The 26,706-nt window shown below is 40.3% G+C and overlaps 8 protein-coding genes, 1 long non-coding RNA gene and 1 pseudogene across 10 annotated transcripts; 6 read left to right on the forward strand and 4 right to left on the reverse strand.

The window, feature by feature from the left end:
• The first annotated feature begins 123 nt into the window (after positions 1–123).
• Positions 124–1,385, forward strand: LOC117780122 (protein TIPIN homolog). The gene has a single exon (XM_034616531.1). The coding sequence runs from the start codon at positions 210–212 to the stop codon at positions 1,074–1,076; it is 867 nt and encodes a 288-aa protein (XP_034472422.1). The 5' UTR covers positions 124–209; the 3' UTR covers positions 1,077–1,385.
• Positions 1,160–5,837, reverse strand: LOC117780121 (protein SERAC1). The gene is made up of 4 exons (XM_034616530.1): positions 5,475–5,837; positions 3,727–4,273; positions 2,652–3,655; positions 1,160–2,210 (listed from the first exon to the last, which is right to left on the reverse strand). Exons 1-4 carry the CDS (start codon positions 5,546–5,548, stop codon positions 1,424–1,426), a joined length of 2,412 nt encoding a protein of 803 aa, XP_034472421.1. The 5' UTR covers positions 5,549–5,837; the 3' UTR covers positions 1,160–1,423.
• Positions 5,838–6,335: 498 nt separating this feature from the next.
• On the forward strand, positions 6,336–9,341 carry LOC117782032 (RUS1 family protein C16orf58 homolog). Its single transcript, XM_034618944.1, has 4 exons — positions 6,336–6,488; positions 6,547–7,337; positions 8,095–8,428; positions 8,489–9,341. The coding sequence occupies exons 1-4, from the start codon at positions 6,422–6,424 to the stop codon at positions 8,548–8,550; spliced, it is 1,254 nt and encodes a 417-aa protein (XP_034474835.1). The 5' UTR covers positions 6,336–6,421; the 3' UTR covers positions 8,551–9,341.
• A 595-nt stretch (positions 9,342–9,936) lies between these two features.
• LOC117780768 (H/ACA ribonucleoprotein complex non-core subunit NAF1) lies at positions 9,937–11,920 on the forward strand. The gene is made up of 2 exons (XM_034617414.1): positions 9,937–10,194; positions 10,266–11,920. The coding sequence occupies exons 1-2, from the start codon at positions 10,017–10,019 to the stop codon at positions 11,858–11,860; spliced, it is 1,773 nt and encodes a 590-aa protein (XP_034473305.1). The 5' UTR covers positions 9,937–10,016; the 3' UTR covers positions 11,861–11,920.
• A 983-nt stretch (positions 11,921–12,903) lies between these two features.
• Positions 12,904–14,551, reverse strand: LOC117780769 (protein phosphatase 1E). The gene has a single exon (XM_034617415.1). The coding sequence runs from the start codon at positions 14,378–14,380 to the stop codon at positions 13,037–13,039; it is 1,344 nt and encodes a 447-aa protein (XP_034473306.1). The 5' UTR covers positions 14,381–14,551; the 3' UTR covers positions 12,904–13,036.
• Positions 14,552–14,843: 292 nt separating this feature from the next.
• Positions 14,844–15,860, forward strand: LOC117780086 (RWD domain-containing protein 4). The gene is made up of 3 exons (XM_034616487.1): positions 14,844–15,077; positions 15,131–15,240; positions 15,302–15,860. The coding sequence occupies exons 1-3, from the start codon at positions 14,970–14,972 to the stop codon at positions 15,714–15,716; spliced, it is 633 nt and encodes a 210-aa protein (XP_034472378.1). The 5' UTR covers positions 14,844–14,969; the 3' UTR covers positions 15,717–15,860.
• A 1,953-nt stretch (positions 15,861–17,813) lies between these two features.
• On the reverse strand, positions 17,814–18,426 carry LOC117780087. Its single transcript, XR_004617060.1, has 2 exons — positions 18,077–18,426; positions 17,814–18,015 (listed from the first exon to the last, which is right to left on the reverse strand). It is a non-coding gene; the product is annotated as an uncharacterized LOC117780087 (long non-coding RNA).
• Positions 17,872–22,396, forward strand: LOC117780084 (annulin). The gene is given in 4 exon segments (XM_034616484.1): positions 17,872–18,022; positions 19,846–19,884; positions 19,887–21,823; positions 22,077–22,396. Coding segments are annotated over 4 exon segments (2,319 nt in total). The 5' UTR covers positions 17,872–17,904; the 3' UTR covers positions 22,302–22,396.
• Positions 22,362–24,591, reverse strand: LOC117780085 (lipoprotein lipase). 2 transcript variants are annotated; one of them, XM_034616486.1, is made up of 4 exons: positions 24,450–24,591; positions 24,216–24,378; positions 23,251–23,891; positions 22,362–22,657 (listed from the first exon to the last, which is right to left on the reverse strand). In XM_034616486.1, exons 1-4 carry the CDS (start codon positions 24,589–24,591, stop codon positions 22,434–22,436), a joined length of 1,170 nt encoding a protein of 389 aa, XP_034472377.1. In that variant the 3' UTR covers positions 22,362–22,433. The 2 variants fall into 2 exon arrangements, with proteins under 2 accessions (XP_034472377.1, XP_034472376.1); XM_034616485.1 differs by having other exon boundaries at positions 22,519–22,657; positions 23,255–23,891.
• A 1,051-nt stretch (positions 24,592–25,642) lies between these two features.
• LOC117780994 lies at positions 25,643–26,176 on the forward strand (annotated as a pseudogene).
• Positions 26,177–26,706: the final 530 nt, after the last annotated feature.

Here is a 26,706-nt window from a genome sequence, read left to right on the forward strand (position 1 = left end):
TGTAAAACGTCTATAAATTATAATTTGATTGCGAACAAGCATACAAATTATATAACAAAGAAGCAAATTACGCTGAGCAAGTTGGCAGCACTGCCCATCGTGTGTACGCTTTGTGTGATTGACAACGGCAAGAAGCAGAGAAATGGCGGCAAACCAGCTTGTTACTCTCGAGTGTCGAGTGGTGGTTATGTTGATTCTTAAACTCCTCGATGGCATCCATATTTGGTGATGATGGGGTTGACGACCTGTTCAATGACAATATCGGCAACGACAATGATCAGCTACCCAGTGATAACGACGGCGACACAGGTGAGAAGCTGTTCGGCGATGACGCTGATGCGGATGAAGCTGCAACCGGTGATCAGGAAGGTGTCAAGGTAGAGCCTAAAAAGCGAGCAGTACGTAATCCTCGACCCCGCTTGACCGTGGACAAACTGCGTGGACCACGTGGCTTGCACACAATCGAGAACTACTTCAAGGACATCAAATTCAAGGGCAGGGGTCATGAAAAGGCCGATTTGGACGAGATCCTGAGACGCCTGCAGCACTGGGGACATCGCATGTACCCGAACTACACCTTCGATGACGTGCTCAGCAATATCGAAAGACTGGGAAAGAAGAAACCACTGCAGGTGCACATGACACGCTATCGCCTTGGGCAACTAGAGGAGCTGAATCTACAGGATGAGGTGCCTGACAATGCCAACGATGAAGATCCAAACGATGTCGCCGAGCCATTTGATGAATTTGATGCCCTGCTCGGCGAACAAATTGCCATGTCAAAGCTGGCGCCACGCACACCGGCTGTAAACCGGCGCAACATGTCCACAGTCAGTAGTACACTGGTGACACCCTCATTTTCACGCAATGCCGTTGTATCCACGCCGTATTCTGTGCGCGACGCTGACACAAGTGACTATCTGCAACCTCTGCCGCCGTCGCAGCCAGCGACACCGGCAGCAAATAAGTTGTCCACGGAGCAAATGGCCAGGATTGCTGAGAATCGACGTCTGGCACAGGAGCGACTTCGGGCAAAGCAAATGGAGACGAGTGCAGTGCAAGAAACCATACCATAAAATATATGTATTTGGCATTTTCAGGAAAATGTCAATAAAGAACTTAAGAGCTAATAATCCTGAAAAAGTCCATATTTGTAGAGTCATAATTATAAACTTTGTATTTATTGTTTCTTATTCTTATAGGTTAAGAAATAAATTAAGATTCGTATAGAAAGAGTTACACTCAATGATATACATAGATACACATATTGTAAGATAAATGAACACGGGGGTCGTGTGAGTCGTTCTGAGAAAGAAATACTTGATATTTTTTTTTATAAACTAATAGAAATTAAATGGTGAGTGCTGAGTGCAAATCCATCAAGGTACATTGTGCGTTGCTTTTGGTTTTGTGTTTTTGCGCTCTATGTGGTAAAGCGAAGGGCAACACGCGGGAGCATTTCAAATAATCCTTTGGTGCCCTTAAATATTGTGCCCACAATATTCAAAGTTGATAAATCAGTCTGGGGCGTCGCTTGCTCATCCGCATCCTTGGGCTCATTGCTCTGTTTGATGGCATCCTTGATGACATGGAGCAGTCTCTGATAGAGGAAGGACTGTCTATAAATGGGCTTGGACAGACTGAGATGATCGTCTTTGAGCAAATAGAAATCACCGAAATCAATGCGCGACGATTCCTCGGTGACAATGCGCAGTGGAAACTTGAATGAGGTCAGCATGGTGGGAGATCCTTCGGCCACACTGAGGACATTCACATGACGCAGGCGTGTGTGCAAGCTGCCCATGAAACGGCGGTGCATGTCAAGCAATTTCGGTGAGTTCTCTTCCATTTCCTTAACCTCGATCGATGGTGAGAGTATCACTTGCATGTGCTGTTTCCACTTGGCAATGGATGAGCCACGATGTGGTGTACCCAGAAACACAATACCCCTGGTATTCTTGGCAATCTGCTGAACATTCGGTTCAGTGGAGTCCAATGATTTCAGGAGCATGATCTTGGTGAGCAGACCTCCCATTGAATGACCGATCCATACCACTGGACGCTCATTGCCCACGTCGGATGCGGCAATGCGCTCCAACAGCGAACCAGCTCGCACATCGATGTGTCCCTGACCCTTCTCACATGGACAGTACTTGGTGAAATTAGCCGACCACTCGGTGACAGCGGATGTGTAGTCAATGCCGATGATTCTGCCAAAAATAAAGCTCAAATTAGATCAAACTAATTTCGAATATTTGCACGAGAAAAATAATCTATAGAATCCAAAATACGGAAGCATAAATTAGAAAACCTAAAATATAACAATATTCTCTTTTCCCATTATTTATGCAAAATTTTAGAGTACAACAATTAGAAATAATCTACTTCTTATATACTTCAAAAATATTACTTTAAAATGTTGTTTTTGTTTGCTGGTTTCTTTTCAAAAGTATTTCTGAATCTTAAACAAGAAATTTAAAAAGATAAAAATAATAAAATATTTTTTAATTTGGCTTTCAAATGTAAGTTTCCTAATTTTGGCTACGTAATTTGTCTTTCAAAACTAGTTCTTCCTAATTTTGTTCCGTTTTTTAAATTTTAAATTTTTTCTAAAAACTCTTATATTATTATCTATATCTCTGAGTGCTTACCTTGCATCTGGATAATCATCTGGCAGCCACTCCATTGGCCAGCAGTTAGTATACTCTTCGGATGCATCCTGGTTGTTCCACTCGTTGCCCGACACGCTGAACATGCCACGACAATTCTCACTGGCGTACACTGGAATATCCGGATGCACTACCTCCCAGTCCGAGTCTAATTCCGCCTCATTTCGCAGCGTCTCCACAAATTCTTTAGTGGCCGCATCGCTGATGTTCAGATGTTTTTCCTGCACCTTTTTGCTGGTCTTCAACACTTGACCTTTAAGGGATTCCGGTTTGGCAACAGTTGCCTTGGCTGCCTCTCCATTGGATTGAATCTGTGTCGGCACCAATTGTTGCTTTGTTTGTTGCTGCGGCTGTTGTTGCTGTTGTTGGTGCTGTTGTTTCTGCCTGTTGCCATTAATACGCTTCTGTTCGCCGACGAGGAACACGTCATCCGTTTCGCTGGTGTAGAACGCATTCTTGCCGTAGAGTCCCAGCTCGGTGGGTTTGCGATCCCGTTGCCGCCAGGTAATGAACACACCACCCAAAAGTCCATGGACAAAGACAATGTCAGCTGTGGGCTTGCGACGTGTTCGCACACGTGGATGCAGGGGATACACATTCGGTGGATATGTGAACTGATTGGGATCGTCATGATCCAGATTAGCCATCGTCTTGGCAGAGATCACTTGAAGGCGTAGATCGGCACACTGTTGCCATTCGGCCAAGGTGCCCACCCAGCCAGAGACAAAGAAATGCTCCACTGCATCCGGCACCATGGACATGTTGGCCAGCACTTTGCATAATGTCGCCAATGTCTCATTGTCATCATTGAAGATCTTGCGCAATTCCATTAAATGCATTAGACCGCCATCGTGTATGATCTGGGCCGACACTTTGGGATCCTTTGTGATGTGATGCAGAAACGATATGATCTCTTTCAGCAAATCCGTGTCCTGAGTGGACAGTGTAATCGACTGTTCTGGTGTGAAAAACTCATGAATGCCCTCCTATTAAAGAATTAATTAAAATAAATTCAAATTTTCCTGTTTCCTCTCTCTTTTGCTTTTTTAATATTTACCGTGTCGTGTTGCTCGGGAAAATATTTGCTAAAGAAGTGATCCACGCAGGACGAGGGACGGAGACGGGCGAGCATCACGTGGAGTTCGGAGAGCAGCATTTTTGGATTTTTGATGCAACGACGCCTTGGCACGGGCATAAACCAACGGACATCGGCACCACAGCGGGCCAAGGAAACGCAAGTGCGTGCATCACAGATCTGTGCCAAATGACGAAAGTCCCAATCCTTGAGATGATCCATACAAACCAGCTGCTGGACAGCCTTCAAACGCTCCGCCTGACTGCCGGTTTGGGCAATGTTCAACAGACGCCAGGCAACCGAATGCTTGGCAGCCTTCCACCATTTGCCAATGGGATTGATGATGACACTGATCCACTTCTTTTCATCCTCCTGCTTCTGTTGCAACTTGCGCATGGATTCCCGATAAATGTGATATTTAATGTAGATGTATTCGGTGCGACGCTTGTCCGGTTCCTGTTGCTTCTTGTCCACATATTGAGCGAGATATTTACGGATTTGTGGTGTCTCGTAGAGGATGATGCCGGCGCTGAAATTAAATTGTTTAGAAAAATCGGATTAGAGGATTCTTTAGTAAGTGTGACTTATATTCTATTTAGATAACAGCGATCGAGTGACTGTTAATTCCATTACAAGATTCTGCATATCTTTTTTTTTCCATCTTTACATTAAAGAGAGCCAGATTACAGTATGCAGCTCTTCTAATGTCAATTTGCAGCTTAAAGAGTTGGAGATTTACAGATTTTAATTATTATATGTACATACAAGTATAACCAGATTAAATAAATTCGAAGCTTAATTTATTTCTGCTCCCGACATATATATATTCCAAATTCTACACGTGCTAATAACTATCTAAATTAGTATTGTTGTTGTTATTGTGTTTAATTGGGACAAATATAATCAGCTAACACTGCTGCCAACAAATTGTTGTTGCCATAAACGTGAGTTAGATAAACAACAACAAATTGTTATTTTTATAAAAGTGGGCACGTCAGCCCATACCAAGAGAAGAAGCGCCACACGCGCCAACGATTTTTAAAACTATAAACAACAACAACATCATCAACAATAACAACGATAAGAACAAACTACAATTTTGCGAGGTTTTTGGCAAAAACAAATTGCGCACAATTTAATGGACTATGTATGTGTGTGTTTTGTATGCATGTATTGTGTATGCGTGAGCGAGGAGGGGGGCCTTGAACAGCTGTTACGCACAAGAAGCAGCGAAGCAAAAGAAACACAAAAAGCTGTTAACAACAACAACAACAATTTGAATAGTGCTATCTCATTTTAGCAAAATCGTACGTTTGTTTTGATCTTGTTGTGTTAAAATCAGCAACAACAACAGTTGGGAGAGTTGGCATTGATTGCAGAATGAGTGTATTGTTTTTTTTTCTTAGAAATTCTGTTGTAAACAAGTGACGTCACTTTAGATATCGGCTGTTTAGTTATTGGTCGAACGCGGAAATTGCACTTGTTAGTGCAACTGCACTCGACATGAAATGTATATGTAAATTAGAAATACTATAAATATAAAGTCAGACAAGCGTTCAGTTTGCAGTGGCGCCACCTTGCATGCCAAGGCTTAAATTAACTTGAATGTTTAACGGCGAGCCCCCTTAAATGTCGTGCTTTACGTAGTTTTATGGGTTGTTATTATAAATGCTTTGTGTATTTCGTTACAGCTGTTGCTCCAGTACACTTTTCCACCGTTTGTTACTTACGTGGTCAATATGCCAATACCACCCAGAAGCTTTGGAAATCGGCGTATAGTTGCTTTTAATTCCTCTAATGACATTGCCTGCTGTATTTCTGTGTTGTGTTGTGTTGCCTTGGTGGAGCTCGCTAGTAAAATTTGTCAGATTGTTGCCAAAAGTTTACTTTGTTTTTTTTTACACAGTCAACAGTTAAATTTAGAATATTGTCTCAGACCACAATTGTATCACTTTAAAACTTTTGTGAATTACTCAAACGGTATTATCACTTGTACACTTTGTATTAATTAATTATCAAAATAATTAATTAATTATTTTCCCTTTCGGGTTGTTTATTTTTTGCTTTGTCGAACTTTTATGTTGCGATTCAGTTTGTTGAATGGCAGATTTGTTTTGTTTCGTCTCTTTTATCTCTTTTTCGTGTCTAATGGAGTTGCCACACAGTACGATTTGGCCGATTTTTTTTTTTCTTTGGCAGCAGCTGTTTTTCGAAAAACTTTGCCACCTGGCAACGTTAAACACTGCCAGACCTTGGAATTCGTAAAAAGATCCTTGGAATTGGTACCAACTTTTATAAAAGTATCTTTTTCGAAAACAAAGTATCGTTTGCACATGTAAGCTAGAATTTTGAAAATGTTCGCAGAATTATTGCTAGAGCTTTGTCAAGTTTTGGATTTTTTATTTAGAATTAAATTTTGAACTTCTTCACCCGCGTGATTACGACCACCCAAAATTAACTGATTACGAATAAAATGGTTTTTTCATAATTTCCACTCATTGCTTTTTTAACAATTGTTTGTTGATTAAAATCACAAACTTAAATCGATAGCGATGACAGATCTAGCTATAAAATAGCAAAGTTGTCAACAGTGATGGCTTGTGCGCAAGGGAGGTGCACGCGCACTCGGGGTTCGCGATTTGCGTAAACAAGGCAAGCATTGAATTTATGTTCAATAATGAAAATACATTTTCGCGAGCAATATGGAACCAAAGGCGAGGAAATACTCTATGTAACGCCGGCAGGTAAGTGCTAGATGTCACAATCTTATTGGAAACAAAGATTGCAAGCTTTAATTCTTAGATCAAAGCAATATTGTGCGCGTCCCTCTCCGTGGCGATAAGCTGGTAATACAGGAGAAGTTTCTACTGTTCCGAGTGCTGCAGAACATATTTCTGCCCAAGGGCTATCCGGACTCGGTATCTGAGGACTATGCTGCCTATCAAATATGGGACACATTGCAGGCATTTTGCAGCACAATTTGCGGAACACTCTGCACTCATGCGATTCTCAAGGGTCTTGGAGTGGGCAGTGATAATGTAAATGCATATTCGGCCACAGTTACGTGGATACTAAAGGAGGGCAGTGGGCATGTGGGCCGTATCATTTTCGCCTGGTGGCAGGGCTCTCAATTGGATGTGGACTCGAAGAAATGGCGATTACGCGCCGATTTTCTCAACGATTTGGCCATGGGCATCGAAATCTATGTGCTTCCCAAGTATCCACATTTCGCTACACAAATACTCTGCGGCTCCACCCTGCTAAAGGCCATTGTGGGCGTGGCGGGTGGCGCGACACGTGCCGCCCTAACACAACATCATGCAGTGCGCGGCAATTTAGCGGATGTGGCTTCCAAGGACAGTTCACAGGAGACATGCGTCAATTTGGTGGCCTCCTTTGTGGGTCTCTATTTGCTGACGTTCATCAAGAGCCAGGCGATGTTGTACACTATTTTCTACATTGTCGTCACGCTGCATCTTTATGCCAATCTTAAGGCTGTGCGTTCCGTTTGCCTGCGCACTTTCAATGAATCTCGATATTTGATTGCTCTGGAGGAATTCTTTCGGTCATCTCGTATGCTGAATCCACAGCAGGTGAGTTAAACAGTATGTCAAGTAATTGTTTTCTTAAGGGATCGCAAATTGTTATAACTCTGCTATTTGCTTAAATCAGGGAATAACACCGTAATCGGTATCGAAGCGGTTAACCGAAACTAACCGTCTTATTTTTAGTGCCGGAACTGAAACCGTAAACCGAAACGATGGTACCGGTACGGTTGTGGTTAAGTTGCTATGTCAAAGAGTTGAAAAACTTCCAACTGTCAAAACTTTGGCAAAACTTTACCGATTTTCAAGCGGAATGTCATTTTTATCATGGGTTGGCATATTTATTTATTTGCATTCAAATTTTATTAAATTCGTTCAAAAAATTGTATTCCTCTGGATTTATATATTTTCTTCGATCTCGATAAAAAGACACCTTATCATTTTAAAATGTTTCATAATTGATTTGGTGTACTATTACTTACCCGTACTGATACCGAAACCGAAAGAAAAAAAAAACTGAAATAGAACCTTTTAACGAAATAGTTGTTTCGGAACGGTTTTGGTTTGATTCCTTGGTTTAAATAAATATCAGTAACCAATAAAATTGTTATAAGAAAAGCCAAATAATCACTTTAATGGTAATTTAAAGAATTTTATTTGTATCAATAAAGCTTAATAATTATTTGTGATTTACAAAAAAACAAAGGGGGCGGAAGTGGGCGTGGCCAAATTTTAAAATAAATTTGATATAGGTCAACATCCTCTGAGTATTGTCACCAAATTTCTAATAAGGTCTTTCGTTTAGGTCAATAAAATGGAACGCGTTACAGTTGGACAGACTGTGTCAGTGTCGCTTAATATACGCCTTGGACTGAGTGTTAAGCATCTTATAGATGAATATAAAAGCAGCATCGTCATAGAGAACATTGTCTCCTCATTTGATCCGAATGAGCGTTTCATTATAGCGGAGAGCAAAAAACACTTGGGCGTCTATCTGCACTTTGATACACGTTCCCAGGATGTGTTGAAGGCATACTTTTTCGCCGTCTCGTATTTGCAGGATAGAAACCAGATAAAGGAAAAGTATTGGGACATACAAGGCAAATGGCAGGAGTTTCTAAATCTAGCACAACAGGAGGGTAAGTGAAAAATGGAAATAAACAACTTATTTCGATTCCAAATTAATATTATCTTTTTAGGTTGGTTTGTCAATCAACATTTGCTGCTGGTGGATGAGTATCGTTTGGATTGGAAGGTGTAGGTTGGGCCTTATGCCTGCCAATTGGACCAAAGATGATACTGCGCTAGCATGCTTGTTATGAAAGTTTTTATTTAACTTTAATTAAGCTTACAACAATACACATTCTCACACATATCTCACATGGTTACACCATAAACCATAAGGCAAACGTTGATATTAGCAAACTATTGCGATAATACATATTTACACGAACACATAGATATTTACAATTAATCTCATAAAACTCGATCGCACTTGTACTAAATAATTTTTAAAAATCGAATATTCTAAACGTGAACATCTTCCAACTATGTAAACTCTGCCTTAGCACAAAGTAATGTTTATAATCGATATATTCTAACATGAGTATAATATTCCAAAAGTCCAATTGGACTTTCCAGTGTCGATTAGCCGTTTTAACACGTTTTAGCATTTCAATTATAAGGATGTGCTTATTTTTAACTCGAAAGAATTCGAAATCTATTTTGTAATAACTTACCACATTTCAAAATGGTACTATTTACCTAAATCCAATGAAACAAAAACAAGCACACGATCTGCGCATTGAACTAAACGCTTCAATTGCATTTCATGAAATTGTACATAGCTTAGTTTAATTTAAAACACTTGACAGTGTGCAAGCGGTGTAATATTATTTATAAGCTTCGAATGTAATAATTTAAATTTATTTGTCAAACGTGAAGTCCATTAGCTTAGCACTTAAAATTAGCTTGAAAATTCTAGAAGTAAACACGCAATTGATTTTAATAGATGAATAAATAAAATTCTTTGACATTTTACGCAATAAACAATGTCTCAGGTCTCCATGAAAAAGCTTTTTGTTTGCGGTACACGCACTCCGCAAACACAAGATCGCCAATCCCGCTCACTTATGTGAAGTATTTGCAAAGTATTTGAAATTATGTGAAGATTTGTCCTTTTAAAATATAGGGGATTGGTGCTATTTTTTTGTCCGCCAACTCTTATTAAAAATGCTCAAATCAAATTTGTTCCATTGGGAAAAACGTTGTTTTTCGGCGCGGCGTCCTTAAACCTAGGATTGCCCATACAGTAAAAGATTCCGATTTGATTTGATTTTTTTTATTTAAAATATCGAAAAAAGATATTCTGAATTTCCTTACCTTTTTTTAATTTTTTAAGAATTTAATTTTCTAACTACTTTTCCTGAGAGCTGACGAACTTTAAAACTTCATTAAAACCTTAATTTTGTCTAGTGTCAAATTTTAAATTTTATTAAAATTTATTCATTTTTTATTGAGTTTTTGTGTTATTGATGAGCTAATAACTATCGATACTATAAGCAACTATTTATACGATAGGTATAAACCAAACAAACACAAGCTAATGAGTATCGATACTGTCTATCGATACCATACAATCGACTGTCTGGTTTCAAATCAAAACACGTGCGAGCAACGAACAAACGTGTTGCGAGTTGGACAACAATTTAAAAACGCTATTAAACTATGGAAGCTGTGCAGCCAGAGGCTGTGCCGGCCGAGAGTGTGGTCAACACAGCCGCTGTGCAGACGGAGACCACGCCTCCAACAGTTGAAGTAGATGGAGCTATCAGTGAGCCTGTTATGGAAGACGCTGTTGCAATGGAAAAAGAGGCAACACCAGCTGATACAACAAGTAAAGCAGGTAAAGTACAGCTATATAAAGTGGACAGCATCAATTTCATATGTATTTACAATTTCTATTTTTGTCAATAGAAAGTGAAGCTGTTGTGGTTGCTGAGTCAGAACAGATTTCTGAGTCAGATGAACAGCCTGCAAACAGAGCACAGTCAACATCTGAAGTCACAGAGACCAAGCTTGTTACTGAGCCAATGTGCACTGATCCACAACTCGAAATAGACGCACAATTAATTGAGACAGCAACTGAAATAGAATGCGAGACGACAGTGGACGCAACTCCTTCGGCATCAGCAGTGGAAGAAACAACACCATCGACAACTCAAGAAGCTGTGCCACCAGTAGCATCAACTATTGCAGCCACTGGAACTGCGGCAAACCCATCAAACAGTCTAAGTTTGCTTGCCGCCTACAGCTCTGATGTGGATTCAGATACGCAAGGAGCAGCCGATGCAGAGGACAGTGACAACGATGATGTAGTTGAAGTGCCTGTCACAAATACAGAGATCAGGACTACCACAGGCCGGCGACAAGTGGTTGCCGTGAGCTCAGGCAGCGACAGCAGCAGCGATTCGGATTCGGACTCTGAGGGCGAGTATCTGACAGCGCTGCGCCAGAAGATAGACAAGAGAATTAACACCGAGGAATGCGATGAAGATGATGATGATTTGGACGATGATGCCCGACCACGTCGTCGTCAGCCGCCTAAAGTACGTGGTGAGATGCTGCTGGATGAATTGCCGCCCATAGATCAACTGGAGATTACAGTGCCGGAGGATGAGTGCATAGAGTTGGGCAAAGTGCATTCGATTGTGGATCAACTGGTGCTTGTAAGTGTGCTGCCCAATTCCATGCTGTTCGATCTGGACACGGTGCTGTTCCTCGAGAAGGGGCGCAAAGTGCTTGGCCAGGTATTCGATGTGCTCGGCCAGGTGGCTGATCCCCTCTATTGTGTGCGCTTCAACAGCAATCAACAGATCAAGGATCGCGGCATCAACATTGGCGACATTGTCTACTGTGCTCCACAAACCGAGCACACACAGTTTGTCATTCTGTCCAAGCTGATGCAGGTGCGTGGCTCAGATGCATCTTGGGAGAATGATGTGGAGCCGCCGGCCAAATTCATTGATTACTCGGATGATGAGGCAGAGCGTGAAGCACGCTGGGAGCAGCGCAAGAAGCGTCAGCGGGAGCGCACCAATTCCACGGATTCTGTGGACACAGTTTCCACGGTTGCCACCGAAGTTTCGGAGGCGGCGGCGCCATCAAGACAACGAGGTCGCCGTGCCCAACGGGACAACAGACAGTCAAATAATTATCAAAATGGTAACCAGCAACAACAAAACCATTCGCAATCTCGTTCACAATCACGTGATTCCGAATACAACTATCATCCCAGCTATAATCCTGGTAGCTGGCACTCAAATTACTATCACAACTTTCATCCGCCGGTGGCCAACTTTAATATGATGCCGGGCATGGCATTTCCAATGCCCACACATGGCTATGGTTATGGGATGCCACCACCACCGCATCCTTATGCCATGCCACCACCACACATGGGCATGCCACCACCACCACCACCACACATGTACCCGCCACAGCATCCAGCCTATGGAGCACCACCACCTCCCTCACAATCACAACAACATCCGCCAAATTCTGGCAGTTAGTTTAGTTTCTCAACGCGACTTTGACTTTATTCCAATAAAAAAATTATTAAACAATTTGTATTTGTATTGTTTGTTTTAAAATGTGTTTTTTTTTTTTGTTAAAATGCATAAAGTTCTTGTATAAAAAGGTACTTAATCTGTGTGGGATTTCAGCAACAACGCTGATTACAGGTGTGTGTGTTTTTTTGTTTGTGTGTGCGCCTTGTAAATATGTTTATTTATAGGTTCTATGTTTAACCAGTTGACAAACCTCTTTCTTTTCTACAAATTTACATATTATTAACATTGGCTTTAAAAACATTGCAGTTGCTACTTTTTCTGATAGTTTTCAAGAGCTAAAAGAATTTAATAATATTTTTTAAGAGTTACTTGTAATAGGATCAAAGATTTTTTTTAAGTAGAGGAAAATATTTCTTTGGGATTATTTTTATGGTTCTTTACAGCAAATATCACTAGTTTCATGATTGTTAGCAATATTTGTATTTTAATTGTTAAAGGGGGAATCTGTAAAAATTGGGGGTTTCCCTTTCTTTAAATAGTGCTCGTAAAATCGAGCATTCGTTGGACTTTCGTTACGTTTGTCAACTGGGCTATATAAATATATTTATACCATATACTTCTGTATACATATGTATATGTAATCTTTATATACAACATGCAAATTTGGCGGAAGCATTGTAAGCTATTTAAAAGCGGCCAAAAAAATGTTAACTATTTGTGTGGGTATGTAAATATAGAATGCACATTTGTTAATAAATCTATAAATATGTGTGTTTAATTGGAGCATGCACAATATTTATGATTTGAGCTTATTCGAGGAGGCAACCAAAGGAGCGTTTTTCAGGCTGCCGGACGCTACAGGCACATGAGAATGTACGTCATCCAAAATGCGATCTTAAAGCTATTTACATGAACAAGTAAACAAGAACGCTATAGTCGAGACACCGACTATAAGATACCCGTTACGCGATTTACATATACATTTAATTATATCTATAAATTTAAAGCTGAGATGACTCAGAACATATTTACTTTATATGGCGTGCTCCTCTCTGTTACATGCATTCCAACGAATACAATATACCCTAATATTCTCTGTGTAACGGGTATTACAAACAACAATGCGTATAACAATTAATGATACATTCGCTGTAAATATAGAATTCACATGGAACTCTAGCCGAGACCAATTTGATCGCGTGGCTTTAGCAGCACCAGGACAACGGTTATATTATCCTGTGAGTCGTGATCTTTGGCAGCATCTACAAGCAGTTTGGGAATGTCATCGAGTTGGGTTGTCGCCTCGGCCAGGCATTCATAGATAGTGTCCACAATAATGGACTCGGGCACATGATCCCAGAGGCCGTCGGTGCCCAGGATTAAGAAATCATGGGCCTCACTCAGCTGCACATCAACAAAATCCGGTTCGGCAATGACCGCCTCGAGACTGTAATCGCCAATGGAACGTCCCACATTGAGTATGCCATTAACCCGCCATTGGCCCTGGGCATGAATCACAGCACCACCGCTCACTTCGATGCGACGTCGCTCGTCCGGGGATTCCGGCTTGTGGGGCTTCACTAGCTGCAGTTGGGTGCGTTTGCCTACGAGTAACGCCTTGGAGTCGCCCACCCAGGCAATATAGAGTTGCTGCTCCCCAGTTATCAGAGCACAAACGGCAGTTGTGCCGCTCGTGATGCGTTTCTGGGCAAAACGTTCATCGGCCTGCAGAAATGCCGTCTCGAAGGCATTGCGATAAAAGTCGACATTATGTTCACCTGAACCTGTTGCAGGAACAGGACGTTGCAGCTGGTGTGCCAGCAACTGTGGTATTTGACTGGTCACATAGCAGGCGGACAGAGCACCCGAATGGCCATCGAATACGCCAAAGAAACGACAGTCACTGTGCTTCTCAAGCTGATACATTTCACCATAACGCTCGAGACACACATGGCGATCTTCCATTTTACGCGGCTTATTCTTAATGGCCGCCGCACTGTGTCCTGGAGACCAAGGCTTTAATGCACACTGACACTCGGCGGGATCCCTGCACAACGCCTCGTCATCAGCATATAGCTGCAACTTTTCCATCGCCGCATTGTCCGTCAATTTGAGCAGGAATTTATCCAGCTGACTGCTAACGAATTTCTGTAATTTCAATAGATCGTACTGTGTCTCGTCAAGGTCCACATTGACCTCACATTCCTTGGCATGACGCAAATCCTGTTCCATTTTATCTGCGGCCATGTGCAGCAATTTCATTTGAAATGCATTTGGACAACCTTTGACAGAAAGTTGTTTCCAAATCGTTGACACGATTTCCGCACGTTGCTCATCGGCCGTGACTTTATAAGTGTCGTTGCTGCTGCGCGTTACACAATTCCCACTCCCATTGCGCGTTAATTCATTGCCAGAGGTCAGTTCACTGGCAGCGGCGGCAAACGACGCTAGAAAGTTCTTGAATTCCAGCAATTGTGCGCATTCCGATGCGGATATTGAAGAGTCCGCATCCGTCGACATTTTCGAGACTCAGCTGTTGCTGTTTGTTATTGAATATGAGGCGTACGCATGTGTTAATTAGCAATAGTAACGATGATTCACCACTCGCACTCACATTGTTTTACGCAATGCATATTTCAATCTATTTGTTTATATTTTTTTCACTCTCAGCTCTCTGCAATACAAGACGTTGCCCACCTAGCAGAATAAAAGTTGCCGTTTCTTTAAATGTTGCCAGACCCATGAAATTCGACAAAATAGATACATTTTCAAAAGTAAATTTTTAGAAATAATCACCTTTATTTTATCTTATTTATAATTTAACTATATTTTTATATAAAATTGAAACAATTCTTTTAAATTGACAATTTTGATTTAAATAGCCCGCCATGATTGGTTTTAGCTCCGAACGGTCGACAGATGGTGGCGGTCGGGCAATGTAATATGTATATTTTGCAACGATGTGTGTTTACTTCTTCTTCCAGCACTGCCTGCCGGCACTCAGCTGTTGCGTTGTTTTGTTGTGACAAATATACAATTTATTTTAACATTTGTGTTAATTTTCAAGAAATGTGTGCTGATTAAACAAATTCATTGTTACTGAAACAAAATGTCGACGCCACTGGAACAGCAAACAGATGAGCGCGAAGCTTTGCAGTCCATTTACGAGGGGGATGATAATTTCAAGGAAATCGACTTGACAACATATCAATATAAAGTAAGAACCACCACATGCACACATCTTGGCCAATATTGAACATCTGCTTTTAGTATGGCGAAGAGGACAACTACAAGTCGTTTCTCGTGGAGCTGAAATGGGGCGAAAACTATCCCGACGAGGCGCCCACGATTAACATGAACACCTTCTACAATCGTAATCTGTGAGTATAAATAGGCGTTTATTGCCAGCAATCTACTGATGATATATGTATTAAATTGCAGCTTGCCCGCCGTAAAGGAGGAAATACAGACGGCACTCACAACGGAGGCTTCACAGTGGTTGGGCTGTGGCATGACTTACACGCTCTTTGAATGCTTAAAGGACAACCTTGAGCAGCTCACGGCCGGACAGCCAGAAACTGCTCCCACGATGGCTGTAGTTGATGATGGGGTTGGAGCGCTTAAGATCTCCGATGTCGATGCGGATGCTAAGCGAAAGGAGCCGAAAAAAGAACAACTGACAAAATCGCAAAAGCGTCGTCAATGGGAACGAACTGATCACAAGGGCGAGCGAGCACGTGGCTGGGATTGGGTTGATATTGTTAAGCATTTGTCGCAAACGGGCAGCAAGGAGGATGCTGCATCACTTATGGACAGTGCAGCCGCTAGTCCAGTGTTGCACCCCTTGAATACTTAAGAAGGCAACAGCTGCCAACCAACTAAGTAGTTATTTTATTTACGACAATAGCAACAACAACAGCAATCTTATGAATTCAATCAAAAGTCAAATATATCTGATTTGTTCTCAAGTGTTCCATTAAAGCCGATCAATTTACACACGCATGTCTGGTTTTTTGGACAGACAAGGTCAGCAACTAACTGGCTGGGGTCAACCTCAGACATTCGACTCACATATGTAAAATCAAACACTTGTTAGATGGATGCTCGGGCTTCTAGTCGAGAAATGTTAATGCTCTGAGATAGTCGCTCGATCGAACAACGAACGTTTCGTGATGATGATGTAATGTGAAAATAATTCTGTTACACTTTTAACCGCTATAATTGCCTTTTTAACCGAAATCCCACGTAAATATGTTGTCAGTTAATTGTTGACAGCGCGCGTGTCGAGTTTAAGTAAAATACTTTTCAATACCGCACGTATTTAGTCACAGTTCGCTTTGGAGCCTTATCATTGTATGAAAACCGGTTTAACTAAAGCAACGCCCTCGTCTGATAATATTTGTAGTATTTCGAAATCCCCACAATGGGCCAGAAATCGTCTTGTCTACGATTTTTCAAAAATTGCCACAAACGTTCAGAGACGGAAGTTGACACGACACTGCGTATACGTAATGTCAATGCAAATCTTTTGGCTGCTCCAGGTGAATATTTAAAAGTTATTTAGAATTTTCTGCTGAATGTTGAATGACTATGCACACAGTTTTGCGCAATTATTATTATTACCTACTATTGATATTGCCATTTTGGTATGCAAATTTGTTGTTTACTGTGGGTGTGAGTGTTAAATTCAAATCTAACTGCCTACAATTGAATGCGATCCAAAGTACATACGATATTTATTTTTTTTAAAGGCATTTAATCATTCCCCAATACAGAAATATCTTAAATCAAAAATTTTATAAAATAATAAACATCTGCAAGCTATTAAAGACATTAAGCAGCAGGTCCAAAAATTTCGCTTGAAACAAGTGCTCAAATATAAATACATATATTATTATTTATGTGTATGTACATATATTTGTTAAAATAGCATGAATTCCAGCAATTAACTGATGTGCCAATCTTTTCTGGAAACAAAGCATGTGATATTAATCATTTCAAGTTTGTAAACAACTTTGGAATTTGGAAACATATCCAGAGATTCTTTTTTTATACCCTGCAACCATTGGCAAAAGGGTGTGATAAATTTTATAAGTAACAAAGAGATAGAATTATTTCTAATTCTATTGATTAACTTAATCAGTACAAATGTTTGTATAACAGGTAACTCTAATACTTTGCCTTACGCTTCAATACAGCTTAGGGTAAGTTTTTAAAGTAGTTTTCTACAAAAGAATTTGGAACTTTAAATTTGGTTCATGAGTTTCATGTGGCTCTAATGGGAATTTCTAGGAAGAGTTGATCACAAATGTGCATTAGATTGATTTTGCACAGCTGAATTAATAAAACATTCAGCGCATGCAAATTAATGTTCATTAATATGATGATAATGATGATGATATTGAGCTCGCTCCAGGTCTTTTTGCTCACAGATAAATCAATTAAATTGGCCTCATTCGTTACGGCACTGAATCAAGACTCGACTTTGAATGCGGCGCCGATGACGTAGTGCTACCAGCCACAATATTAACACCAACATGGTAGCTTCCATAACCAAAGCAACGCCAACGGACATTGCTCACAAGCTGCTTCCCGTTCCATAATTCTTAATAACAGAGAGCGCACCAACGAAGAAATAGCAACTAATAGGAGAGGGAACTTAGGAAGTAGTGCACCAGTGAGCGAACTCTCTCAGACAAGCCAAAAAGTGAAGCCATCTTAATCTGATCAATCACGCATCATGACAGCAAACGAAGAAACATACATAGAACGAGAGAGCGGAAGAGAGAGAACTAGAGAGCCAGTTAGCAAATGCTCTGTTAAACAGACAAGCAAAACTATTTCAACGAGATTCCGATCAGTGCGGTTTTAGGCGTCGCAGCGAACGGTTTCGATTTCGACTTTGATCTTCGCTTTGACTTTACTTGTGGTATATTAAAAAAAACGCTGGTTCGAAGAATACAATACAAGAGTCAGCTAAAGCGCAATTTCCGTTAAGTATTGTGCGTCAGTGTGTGTTGTGTGTGTGTGTTAAATACGTTAAGATGACCAATTGGTATCGCAGCTATGCACCCGGCTGGTTGCAACGCTTCTGGCAGCCACCGCCACCCGCCCGCCCATTTAATCCCTTTCGGAGCACACGTCCCGATCCAGATCTAGAAAGTAATTAACATGCATTTATTAAATATATATATAAATATATACATATTTACATACTACGTATATGACCCTATATGACATACGCTTCACAGCACAATAAATTATTTTGCTGGTCCCAAAGCATTCCTCTTATGTCAATTTAATATATTTATTTTTTCGTCTATGACTTCACTCGCTTTGTTTGAATATTTCTGTCTGTTAGTTGTTTGACACGTTTTTGGATTTTCGGAATTTAACGCAAATTTATTTATTCGTATATTTACACACTTTTGATTTCGTTAAAATTTTTTGTTGTTTGCAAACATTGTTAATAAATCTTTATCTGAGCTTCCTCATAGTAATCCATCTTATCGATATGGAAACGCTAAATGCAAATTTCAGCATCCCACTTAGAGACCCGATCACTTTAAAGGTTAAACATTAATTGATATTGATACATTTTGCTGAAATTCTGAGGTCTAAAGGTGCAGCCATGTGGAAATTGTATTTTATTTCTATTAGTTGACTCCATATCAAAGGCGAAATTAAATTGAAGAAGCGCCCTTAAACATTTTCAAAGCTCTGAATAGATCAAAGAGTATTCAATGGAAAAATATTTGTTTTGCTTTTGAATATTCAATATGAAATCACAAATAAAATAGTTTAATTTTACTTAACAGAAATTTTTTGAAAAAAATTACAATCACAAATCAATTAGATGCAATGTTGATAAATTCATTTAGTTTTCTTGAATTTGGCAGCTAGAAATCTAAGGAAAATATTTATAATGAAATGTTATATCATTAGCACTACAATTTTCAATTCTAGTAAAATTATTTATCATTAACACAACTGATTTTCATTGGCATTATTTTTTTCCATGCCAATAAAGTCCACAATGCATTACCAAATTAGTCAATAAGTCACAACACTGACTTGGTTTAATAAACCATTCAGAATCTTCCTGGCCTTACTCAGTTTTACATATTTCTGCAAAAATTTACATTTGAGAAAATTTCATTGCTTTTAAGTACGTATACATGAAATGATCGTTTTTATACAAAAAAGGTAATAATTTTGAAATAGTAAATTCATTCAGTTTTTATGTTGCACATGTTACCCATACAGGTATCATTTAGATATATTTTTATTGCATCTATTTGCTGTCCATCAACATAATAATAATGATGATGATGCTTTCCGGCAATTTGTATACCCCTTGACTCTAATGTTTTTGTTATTGTGGGCGTCAATAGTGGCAACAGCAGCCGCTATAGCAGCAGCGCATTACGCATACGCCCGATTGTCCACTATGAAAATTAATTGTGCTGGCATTGAACTTTTGGCCAGAATTCCACAATTTTTGTTTGTTTATGGCCAAAGGCGATTATTCAACATGTTCATTTTGGTTGCAGCGTTTAATCATGACAACCTATCGTCTCGGCCAACATTATTTTTATGAGATCATCCAACTGATCCGTAGAATCGTCGATGGGCGATAAAAACAATAACTGATGTCGTGTTATATATTTATCTAATTATTTTAACTATTAAAACGAGTGTGTACTTAAATTTAAATTTAATAAAAATTGATTTTCGACTGGTTGGTTCGAGCCGAACCAAATTTTGTCAGGATGTATAAGACCAACTTAATTGAAGATTATTTTTCAATTAGTTGTATTATCTTACAATCTAGCGCTACAAGGACTCCATTGTTTATGTTGTTCAAGCTTTAGGTAATTTATGAAAGTATTTTTGATTAAAATTTTTTTGTGTTTGTAATATTTTTATGTATAATTTTTTTTTGTTATTTATTTATTAAATTCATATAACATGTTTTTTATTAGACGCTGGCAGCTCGGCGGTTTTGGGTGTGCAACGTGTGGATCCTGCCTGGAGGACAATCACGACGAGCACCACACGAGCCATTTCTATGCCGCGTCCGCCAAGCAGGCATTGATTGTGCGACGTGGGGAGCCTTTCCGTCTGCGCATACACTTCAGTCGGGACTACAGTCCCAGCAAGGATGCCATCAGTTTCATTTTTAGCGTGGCCGATGATAGCAAACCCAGTCCAGGACATGGTACTCTCATGGCTCTCGTGCCGCACGATGGCATCGATTATCTGGGGGATGCTCTGGAATGGGGTGCTGGTATTGAATCCCATGAGGGTCAAACGTTGACGGTGCTCGTCAAGCCGCCAGCCACTTGTCCGGTCACCGAATGGCGCTTGGATATTGATACCAAGCTGTTGGGCGATGGATCCCGCAGTTATCCTTTGCCCCTGCCCATCTATGTGCTGTTTAATCCCTGGTGTCCGGATGATCAGGTTTACATGGAGAACCGGGAGCAGCGCAAGGAGTATGTCATGCATGATACGACCCTTATCTGGCGTGGTTCCTACAACCGCCTTCGTCCGTCCGTCTGGAAGATTGGCCAATTCGAGCGTCATGTGCTCGAGTGCAGTCTCCGTCTCCTTGGCACCGTCGGACGCATTCCACCAGCCTATCGGGGTGATCCTGTGCGTGTGGCCAGAGCTCTCTCTGCTTTGGTCAATTCCGTGGACGATGATGGCGTGTTGCTCGGCAACTGGTCTGAAGATTTCTCGGGCGGCACAGCGCCTACCAAGTGGACTGGTTCCGCAGAGATTCTTCAGGAATTTTACAAAACCCAAAAGTCGGTAAAGTTTGCACAGTGTTGGAATTTTAGTGGCGTTCTCGCGACCATATCTCGTGCTCTGGGCATCCCAGCTAGAATCATCACTTGCTACTCCTCGGCCCATGATACCCAAGCCTCCCTCACCGTAGATGTCTTCATTGATGCCAACAATAAGAAGCTGGATGCGGAGACAACGGATTCCATTTGGAATTATCACGTGTGGAACGAATTGTGGATGCAGCGTCCGGATTTGGGAATTGGACAATATGGAGGCTATGACGGTTGGCAGGCGGTGGATGCCACGCCGCAGGAAGCGTCCGATAACATGTACCGTGTCGGTCCCGCCTCAGTCTTGGCCGTAAAGCATGGCGAGATTTTGCGTCCCTTCGACTGTGGATTTGTCTACTCCGAGGTCAATGCGGACAAACTCTATTGGCGCTACAATGGACCCAGTCAACCATTGAAGCTGCTACGCAAGGACACCTTGGCCATTGGTCATCTGATTAGCACCAAGGCGGTGTTGAAGTGGGAACGTGAAGACATCACGGACACCTACAAATATGCGGAAAAAACCGAGGAGGAACGCAGCACCATGTTGAAGGCATTGAAGCAATCCCGTCAGGCCTTTAGTCGATACTATCTCAATGATAACTTTAACGAGGTGGAGTTCAGCATGGAGCTCAAGGATGACATCAAGATCGGTGAGAACTTCACGGTTGTGCTGAAGGTCACAAACAAGAGCGAGGAGCGCATCCATCAGGCAACTGGTCAGCTCAATTGTGACGCAGTCCTTTATACGGGTGTCGGTGCCGAGGAGGTCAAGATCATGGGATTCGAGCTTGATCTGAAGCCAAAGACAACGGAATATGTTCGCATGGAGGTCACGTTCTTTGAGTACTTCGAGAAACTGTCGTCACAGGCCGCCTTTCAAATATCCGCCGCCTGTCGTGTCAAGGACACGGACTACGATTACTATGCCCAGGATGATTTCCGAGTGCGCAAGCCCGACATCAAGTTCCAATTTGGATCCGGAGGATCGGATGTTAATGTTGTGGCTCAAAAGGAAATTGATGTAATTGTTCGACTGGCGAATCCACTGCCCATTCCACTGCACAAGGGACTGTTCACCATCGAGGGACCTGGCATTGCACAACCCCTCAAATTTAAGGTGCGTCCCTATAAATTTAAGTATTATTAAATGCGAGGCCTAAAGATTTAAAAAGTATTCTAACTTTGTGGGCATGTATCTAAGAGCTGGAAGGGGTTTCTTAACCAATATTATAAGCATTATAAACATCATTATAAGGCTTGCGCGTGGTCTCTTACAGAATTTTTTTTTGAATACCGCAAATCGGTATAAATGAAAAATGTTCCTTATAAATAGCATTAGCAACTAATTAATCGATTCCACATCTTTTTAGATCGCTGAAATACCAGTTGGAGGTACGGCTGCAGCAACCTTCAAGTATGTACCGCCCTATGCGGGGCGTGGCACGCTGCTGGGCAAGTTCGTTGCCAAAGAAATTGACGATGTGGATGGCTATAAGCACTACGAGATCGAGCCACGACCCGAGGATCTGCTGCAGCCCAATGGTAACCACAGGAGCAGCAATATTATCCGAAGGCGCACAGATGTTATACCCTAAATCTATCGAGATCGCTAACAGTTGCAATTTTAACTTTTGTATATTTAGTTTAAGCTTGATTTTAAGTTAAACATTTAAATAAAATATTAATTAAACATTGTGAAATGTATATTTAATTTTGTTATCCTTGAGTCAGATGTCGTCCATACCAAGTGCGTAACTGGGCTTATTAGCTGTTTTTACCAGGTAGATACCTTTAGCGTCCCTGGGCACCTGATCACCCATTAATATCTTACCACCTGTGCAGTTTTTACCCTTCAGCTGGTCCAATGTGGTGCAAGGTACGCCATAGAATCCCTTCTCACTATTTATAGACTCCGCATAGTATTCATACGAACGACCATGACTGCATCCGGCTGTGAAGAAAAAGAAAAACAAATGTATTAATTTAAACATAAATCAAAAACGCAAAGTTATCTAAGACACACCGAAGAGTTGATAATTTTGCAGAAGACTGTAGATTTAAACAAAGTTTTAATCAGGAAATTAACAAAAATTGAACGACCAAAGTCAATTCTACAAATTAACTGCGATAAACAATCCCTTGTGAGTTGTCGATTTTTCATGGAAATCGATTTAATCAACTCGATTGATCGTCAAAAAATCATCGAGTTGAAATACTCGGTTATCGCTTCTGCGAAAATCGAGTTGTCGATATTTCGATATACTTTTACATCACTAGTAAAATGTTGATAAGATTTAAGATTTAAAATTTACAATTCCCGAAAATCACAATCGGGCACCCTTTCCATTAAAACCTAATTGGTATGGAAAATTGGATGATGGCCCAAAAATTAAATTTTCTAAATAAACAAAATTGAAATGCAGAATGAATGAATGAATCTATTCAGTTCTGCTAAAGGTTGAAGTCCGAAGTCAAAAATTACATTCGTTATGGCATGACCTTTGAATTAATTATAAAACAATAAAAAAAAAACTTTTTGTGTACTTACTAAAAATCTGGAGAGCTCAGTGCATCCCGGCTGAGGTGGACCGCCGCCATTGGGATAAAAGTCCACCATGCCAATGGGTTTGCGAAAGCCAAGATATCCCGCACAACTGTGTATGACATCCACAAAATTGGCATCCGTAGCGTCCAAGTGATTCTCTGGCCCAATACAATCCTCGAAGGCGGGACGCGCTGGATCAAGGCCCGTAACTCGACTGACACGATACTTGGTATAGGAGCCGGCATAGCCCATAATATGCGCACCTAGACTGTGTCCAATTAGATGAATTCGATTCGGATCCGCATCCTTCTCTTCCACCAGCAGATCGATCAGTTTAGCCACCGCTCGACCAACTTGAACGGTATAACGTGCCGGCGTTAGATAATATATATTATCAGCCTGATCCCTCCAATTAATGGCAAATACATTTACTTGACCCCGCTTCAAATACGCTCCCCGTATAGATTGAATGGAGTTGCTCATGGTGCTTGATTTCCAGCCGTGCACAAGAATTTTGGTGTCCAAATTGGGATCAAAATTCTCGGCCATTTCTTGCCAAGTGTCGCGTTTGTGACGCACACGCTCAAAATCGTTCCCATCAATCCAAAAACTGGAACTCCGCATATCATCGGGAGCGGCACTAGCAAAGAGTATCAAATATAATAAAATCGGTCAAGTTTTGGCAGAGTTACAAAAATTTTAAGTTTTAATGAAAATTATCAAAAAGTGTAAAAATTTAATTTTCTTAAATAAAGAAAGATTAACGTTTTAATAAAATTTAGGGATATAAAAACCTATCAGAAAGACAGTCATTTAATATAAATCGACCATTATTTTAAGAAAAAAGTTTTACCACAAAAGTTTCATTTATTAAAATCGTTAATGTTTTCAAAGGAACAGAGGAAAAATTCGATAAAAGTTTATTTTATAGGACAATTTGAAATTGAAAAGCATGGAAACTCACCTGCCATAATATTCGAATTGTATAAGCTGCGGCAAACTAATGCGATTCTCTGGCGGCGGTTCCACAAGATAGGCCACCTCGGGCTTGCCCTCGCCATTTGGCATGTAGATCCAGGTCTTGTTGTAATCCTCCTGATTAAGCGACACCTCACCGCGTATGCCAACTGTAAAAGTTTACGATATAAAATAAATAAATTACATATTTCTAAATTTGCTCGGGTTGGAAAAACTTTACAGAGCAAGAGAACGGGACGCACGACTTGAGCAAGTGCAGCGAATCCTGTTATTAGCCATTGTACGACCACAAAGGTGGTGGACACCTCATTGCGACAGGGGTTTATGACATTACAAATGCAGGCAAGAGTATTCGATGGCATCTTGAACGGTTGCTTGCTACGTTGCGACTGATCTCAGGTCAGGTTCCAAGATTCTTAGCCATTCGTTGTTGCCAATTCAAGTCAATTCTTGTGTCATTCACTTTAAATCCTTTTGTGCCCTCGCAAACCGGTTTCGGCTGCAGGGCAAGATGAGTAATTAATGCTCTGCCTCTGAGCTGGGAGCATTTTAATTAAACTTAGCCAGGCCAATATGTCTAAAAAGTCGGTCAGACACTCTCACCTTGCCAAACAACTGCCACGCAGAGCCAACGAACCGCAAGCTTAAACATTTTCTCCACTATTATTTTTTAACTTATTTTTTTTTTTTGTCAATTTCCTGCTAAAGTTATACTATGAACTGAATGCAACGATCCAAGATTTTTATAGTTAACCTGTGACTGGGCCAGGTGTCAGTCAAGACTGTTGGATCCATCAGAAAGTCGAGTTGGCTTGAAAGCTTGACGGCAATTTGACATTTTACACCTTATCAGTCGCAGCGGGAGTTAATTGGGTCTAAATTGAAGACAACATTAAATTCAGTTGTTTATACAAGAACTGCATTAGGGTTCACTACAGGTTTCTAAATAAAGTGACGAAACGTTTCAAATTTCCCATAAACACCAACAACTCGGTTAACGGTTAATTATTAAAGTATTTGTCAAATTTAATTAAGTAATTCAAAAACACCATAAACCTTTTTTTTAAGCTCATAATATGAAGCTTATTATAAATATATATTCCAAATAAAAGTAAAACCTCAAAATAAAAAGTATCCTGATTCAAAAATCTTCCCATTCATCCTGATATATTTATTTTGTTGCGATTTTAACGAAATCATTTTCGGTTTTTTGTACCAGTTATGCCCATTAAAGTATGCACTATTTTCTAACTAAAAATTCACGAAATACAATATCGATAAATATGTATTCACTGGGGAAATAGTCGATAAGTCGATATCTGATCTGAAGAATTATCTTAATGCGCAGTTCGCGCGGTTTTCGCTGTCTTTCCTCAAAGCTTGAAGGTCTTGGTTGTGCAGATAGTCAGCGGAATAATTAACAGAAAAATCTACAAAAATGTCTAAAAACTCCAGAACCTCAAGCACTTCCCAAAAACATAGGGATTTCATGGAACCTATGGGAAGTAAGCCAGTTACAAAGCTGGCTGGCATTGGCGAAACTCTTGGCGGACGCTTAAACGACGCCGGCTACCAAAAGGTAAATATACCCACATACATCTGTATCTACATACATACTTACGTACATCTAACGAAATATGGACTTCATTAAAATATACGTAAATATTCTCGTTTCATTTTTTTAGGCTTCCAATGTACTCGGGCAGTATTTGGTGCTTGATCAAGACCAGGTCAGGTTCCAGGGTTGGATGAGCGATGTTAGCAATGCTAACTCCAAGCAATCCTCAGATTGTTACAAGTGCCTCAACGTTGGAGCAAGGAGTTCTTGTGAAAAAAAATCATATAAAAATAATTCCCCCATTAGCAGTCTTTACTGTAACTTTTCAGTGCTCAACTCATTGAGTTGAATAAATAAACATTCACAGATGGAGTGAAAAATAAAAACTATTCAAACAGTTCTGAAGATTATAAATGGGTGTGGACGGGGAAATATGCAATTTAGCTTTTTTCTAATATAGCTTTATCAGCGATTTTTCTGTATGCTTTGTGTGTTTTTTGTTTGTCCATTTTCTTTGTTGTTGCAAAGCATAGGCGGGAATTGCTGATATCCTCACTTATGCAATAAATAATTTGAATTTGTGAAATGGTAAAATTTTAATTTAATAATTGAATTGGATCATCACAAACTTTTTCGCTGCGGTTCTTTCTTTGAGGAAACCACCAAAAATGAAGAAACACAGTTTTAATTCTTACAATATGCACACTGAAACAAAAAAACACATTTAATGCATTTCAGAACTTATCTTACTCCTTAAATTTTGTCAAGTGCTACCAAATTAGAGGATAGACAAAAAAAAAAAACACTATCTAAATTATAACAATGGAGGGAAACCGTTGTTGTTGCTGTAATAGGCAAAGTGGGAGCAAAAGCAACGGGATGTGTATCAGAGAACTGCAACGGGTATGTTCGAGTATGA

Source organism: Drosophila innubila (genome assembly GCF_004354385.1).
Source record: "Drosophila innubila isolate TH190305 chromosome 2L unlocalized genomic scaffold, UK_Dinn_1.0 4_B_2L, whole genome shotgun sequence".
Taxonomy (NCBI): domain Eukaryota; kingdom Metazoa; phylum Arthropoda; class Insecta; order Diptera; family Drosophilidae; genus Drosophila; species Drosophila innubila.

Bases quoted from the DNA above. Each gene is read 5' to 3' on its own strand.
- LOC117780122 (XM_034616531.1), top strand. From the start codon at position 210: ATGGCATCCATATTTGGTGATGATGGGGTTGACGACCTGTTCAATGAC.
- LOC117780121 (XM_034616530.1), bottom strand. From the start codon at position 5,548: ATGTCATTAGAGGAATTAAAAGCAACTATACGCCGATTTCCAAAGCTT. The intron at 4,274-5,474 runs GTAAGTAACAAA...ATTTAATTTCAG, and splicing joins GGTATTGGCATATTGACCAC to CGCCGGCATCATCCTCTACG. The intron at 2,211-2,651 runs GTAAGCACTCAG...TATTTTTGGCAG, and splicing joins GATGATTATCCAGATGCAAG to AATCATCGGCATTGACTACA.
- LOC117782032 (XM_034618944.1), top strand. From the start codon at position 6,422: ATGAAAATACATTTTCGCGAGCAATATGGAACCAAAGGCGAGGAAATA. The intron at 7,338-8,094 runs GTGAGTTAAACA...TCTTTCGTTTAG, and splicing joins GTATGCTGAATCCACAGCAG to GTCAATAAAATGGAACGCGT. The intron at 8,429-8,488 runs GTAAGTGAAAAA...TTATCTTTTTAG, and splicing joins AAATCTAGCACAACAGGAGG to GTTGGTTTGTCAATCAACAT.
- LOC117780768 (XM_034617414.1), top strand. From the start codon at position 10,017: ATGGAAGCTGTGCAGCCAGAGGCTGTGCCGGCCGAGAGTGTGGTCAAC. The intron at 10,195-10,265 runs GTAAAGTACAGC...TTTTGTCAATAG, and splicing joins TGATACAACAAGTAAAGCAG to AAAGTGAAGCTGTTGTGGTT.
- LOC117780769 (XM_034617415.1), bottom strand. From the start codon at position 14,380: ATGTCGACGGATGCGGACTCTTCAATATCCGCATCGGAATGCGCACAA.
- LOC117780086 (XM_034616487.1), top strand. From the start codon at position 14,970: ATGTCGACGCCACTGGAACAGCAAACAGATGAGCGCGAAGCTTTGCAG. The intron at 15,078-15,130 runs GTAAGAACCACC...ATCTGCTTTTAG, and splicing joins TGACAACATATCAATATAAA to TATGGCGAAGAGGACAACTA. The intron at 15,241-15,301 runs GTGAGTATAAAT...ATTAAATTGCAG, and splicing joins ACCTTCTACAATCGTAATCT to CTTGCCCGCCGTAAAGGAGG.
- LOC117780085 (XM_034616486.1), bottom strand. From the start codon at position 24,591: ATGCCATCGAATACTCTTGCCTGCATTTGTAATGTCATAAACCCCTGT. The intron at 24,379-24,449 runs GTAAAGTTTTTC...AAACTTTTACAG, and splicing joins GCGTCCCGTTCTCTTGCTCT to TTGGCATACGCGGTGAGGTG. The intron at 22,658-23,250 runs GTACACAAAAAG...TTTTCTTCACAG, and splicing joins GCTCTCCAGATTTTTAGTAA to CCGGATGCAGTCATGGTCGT.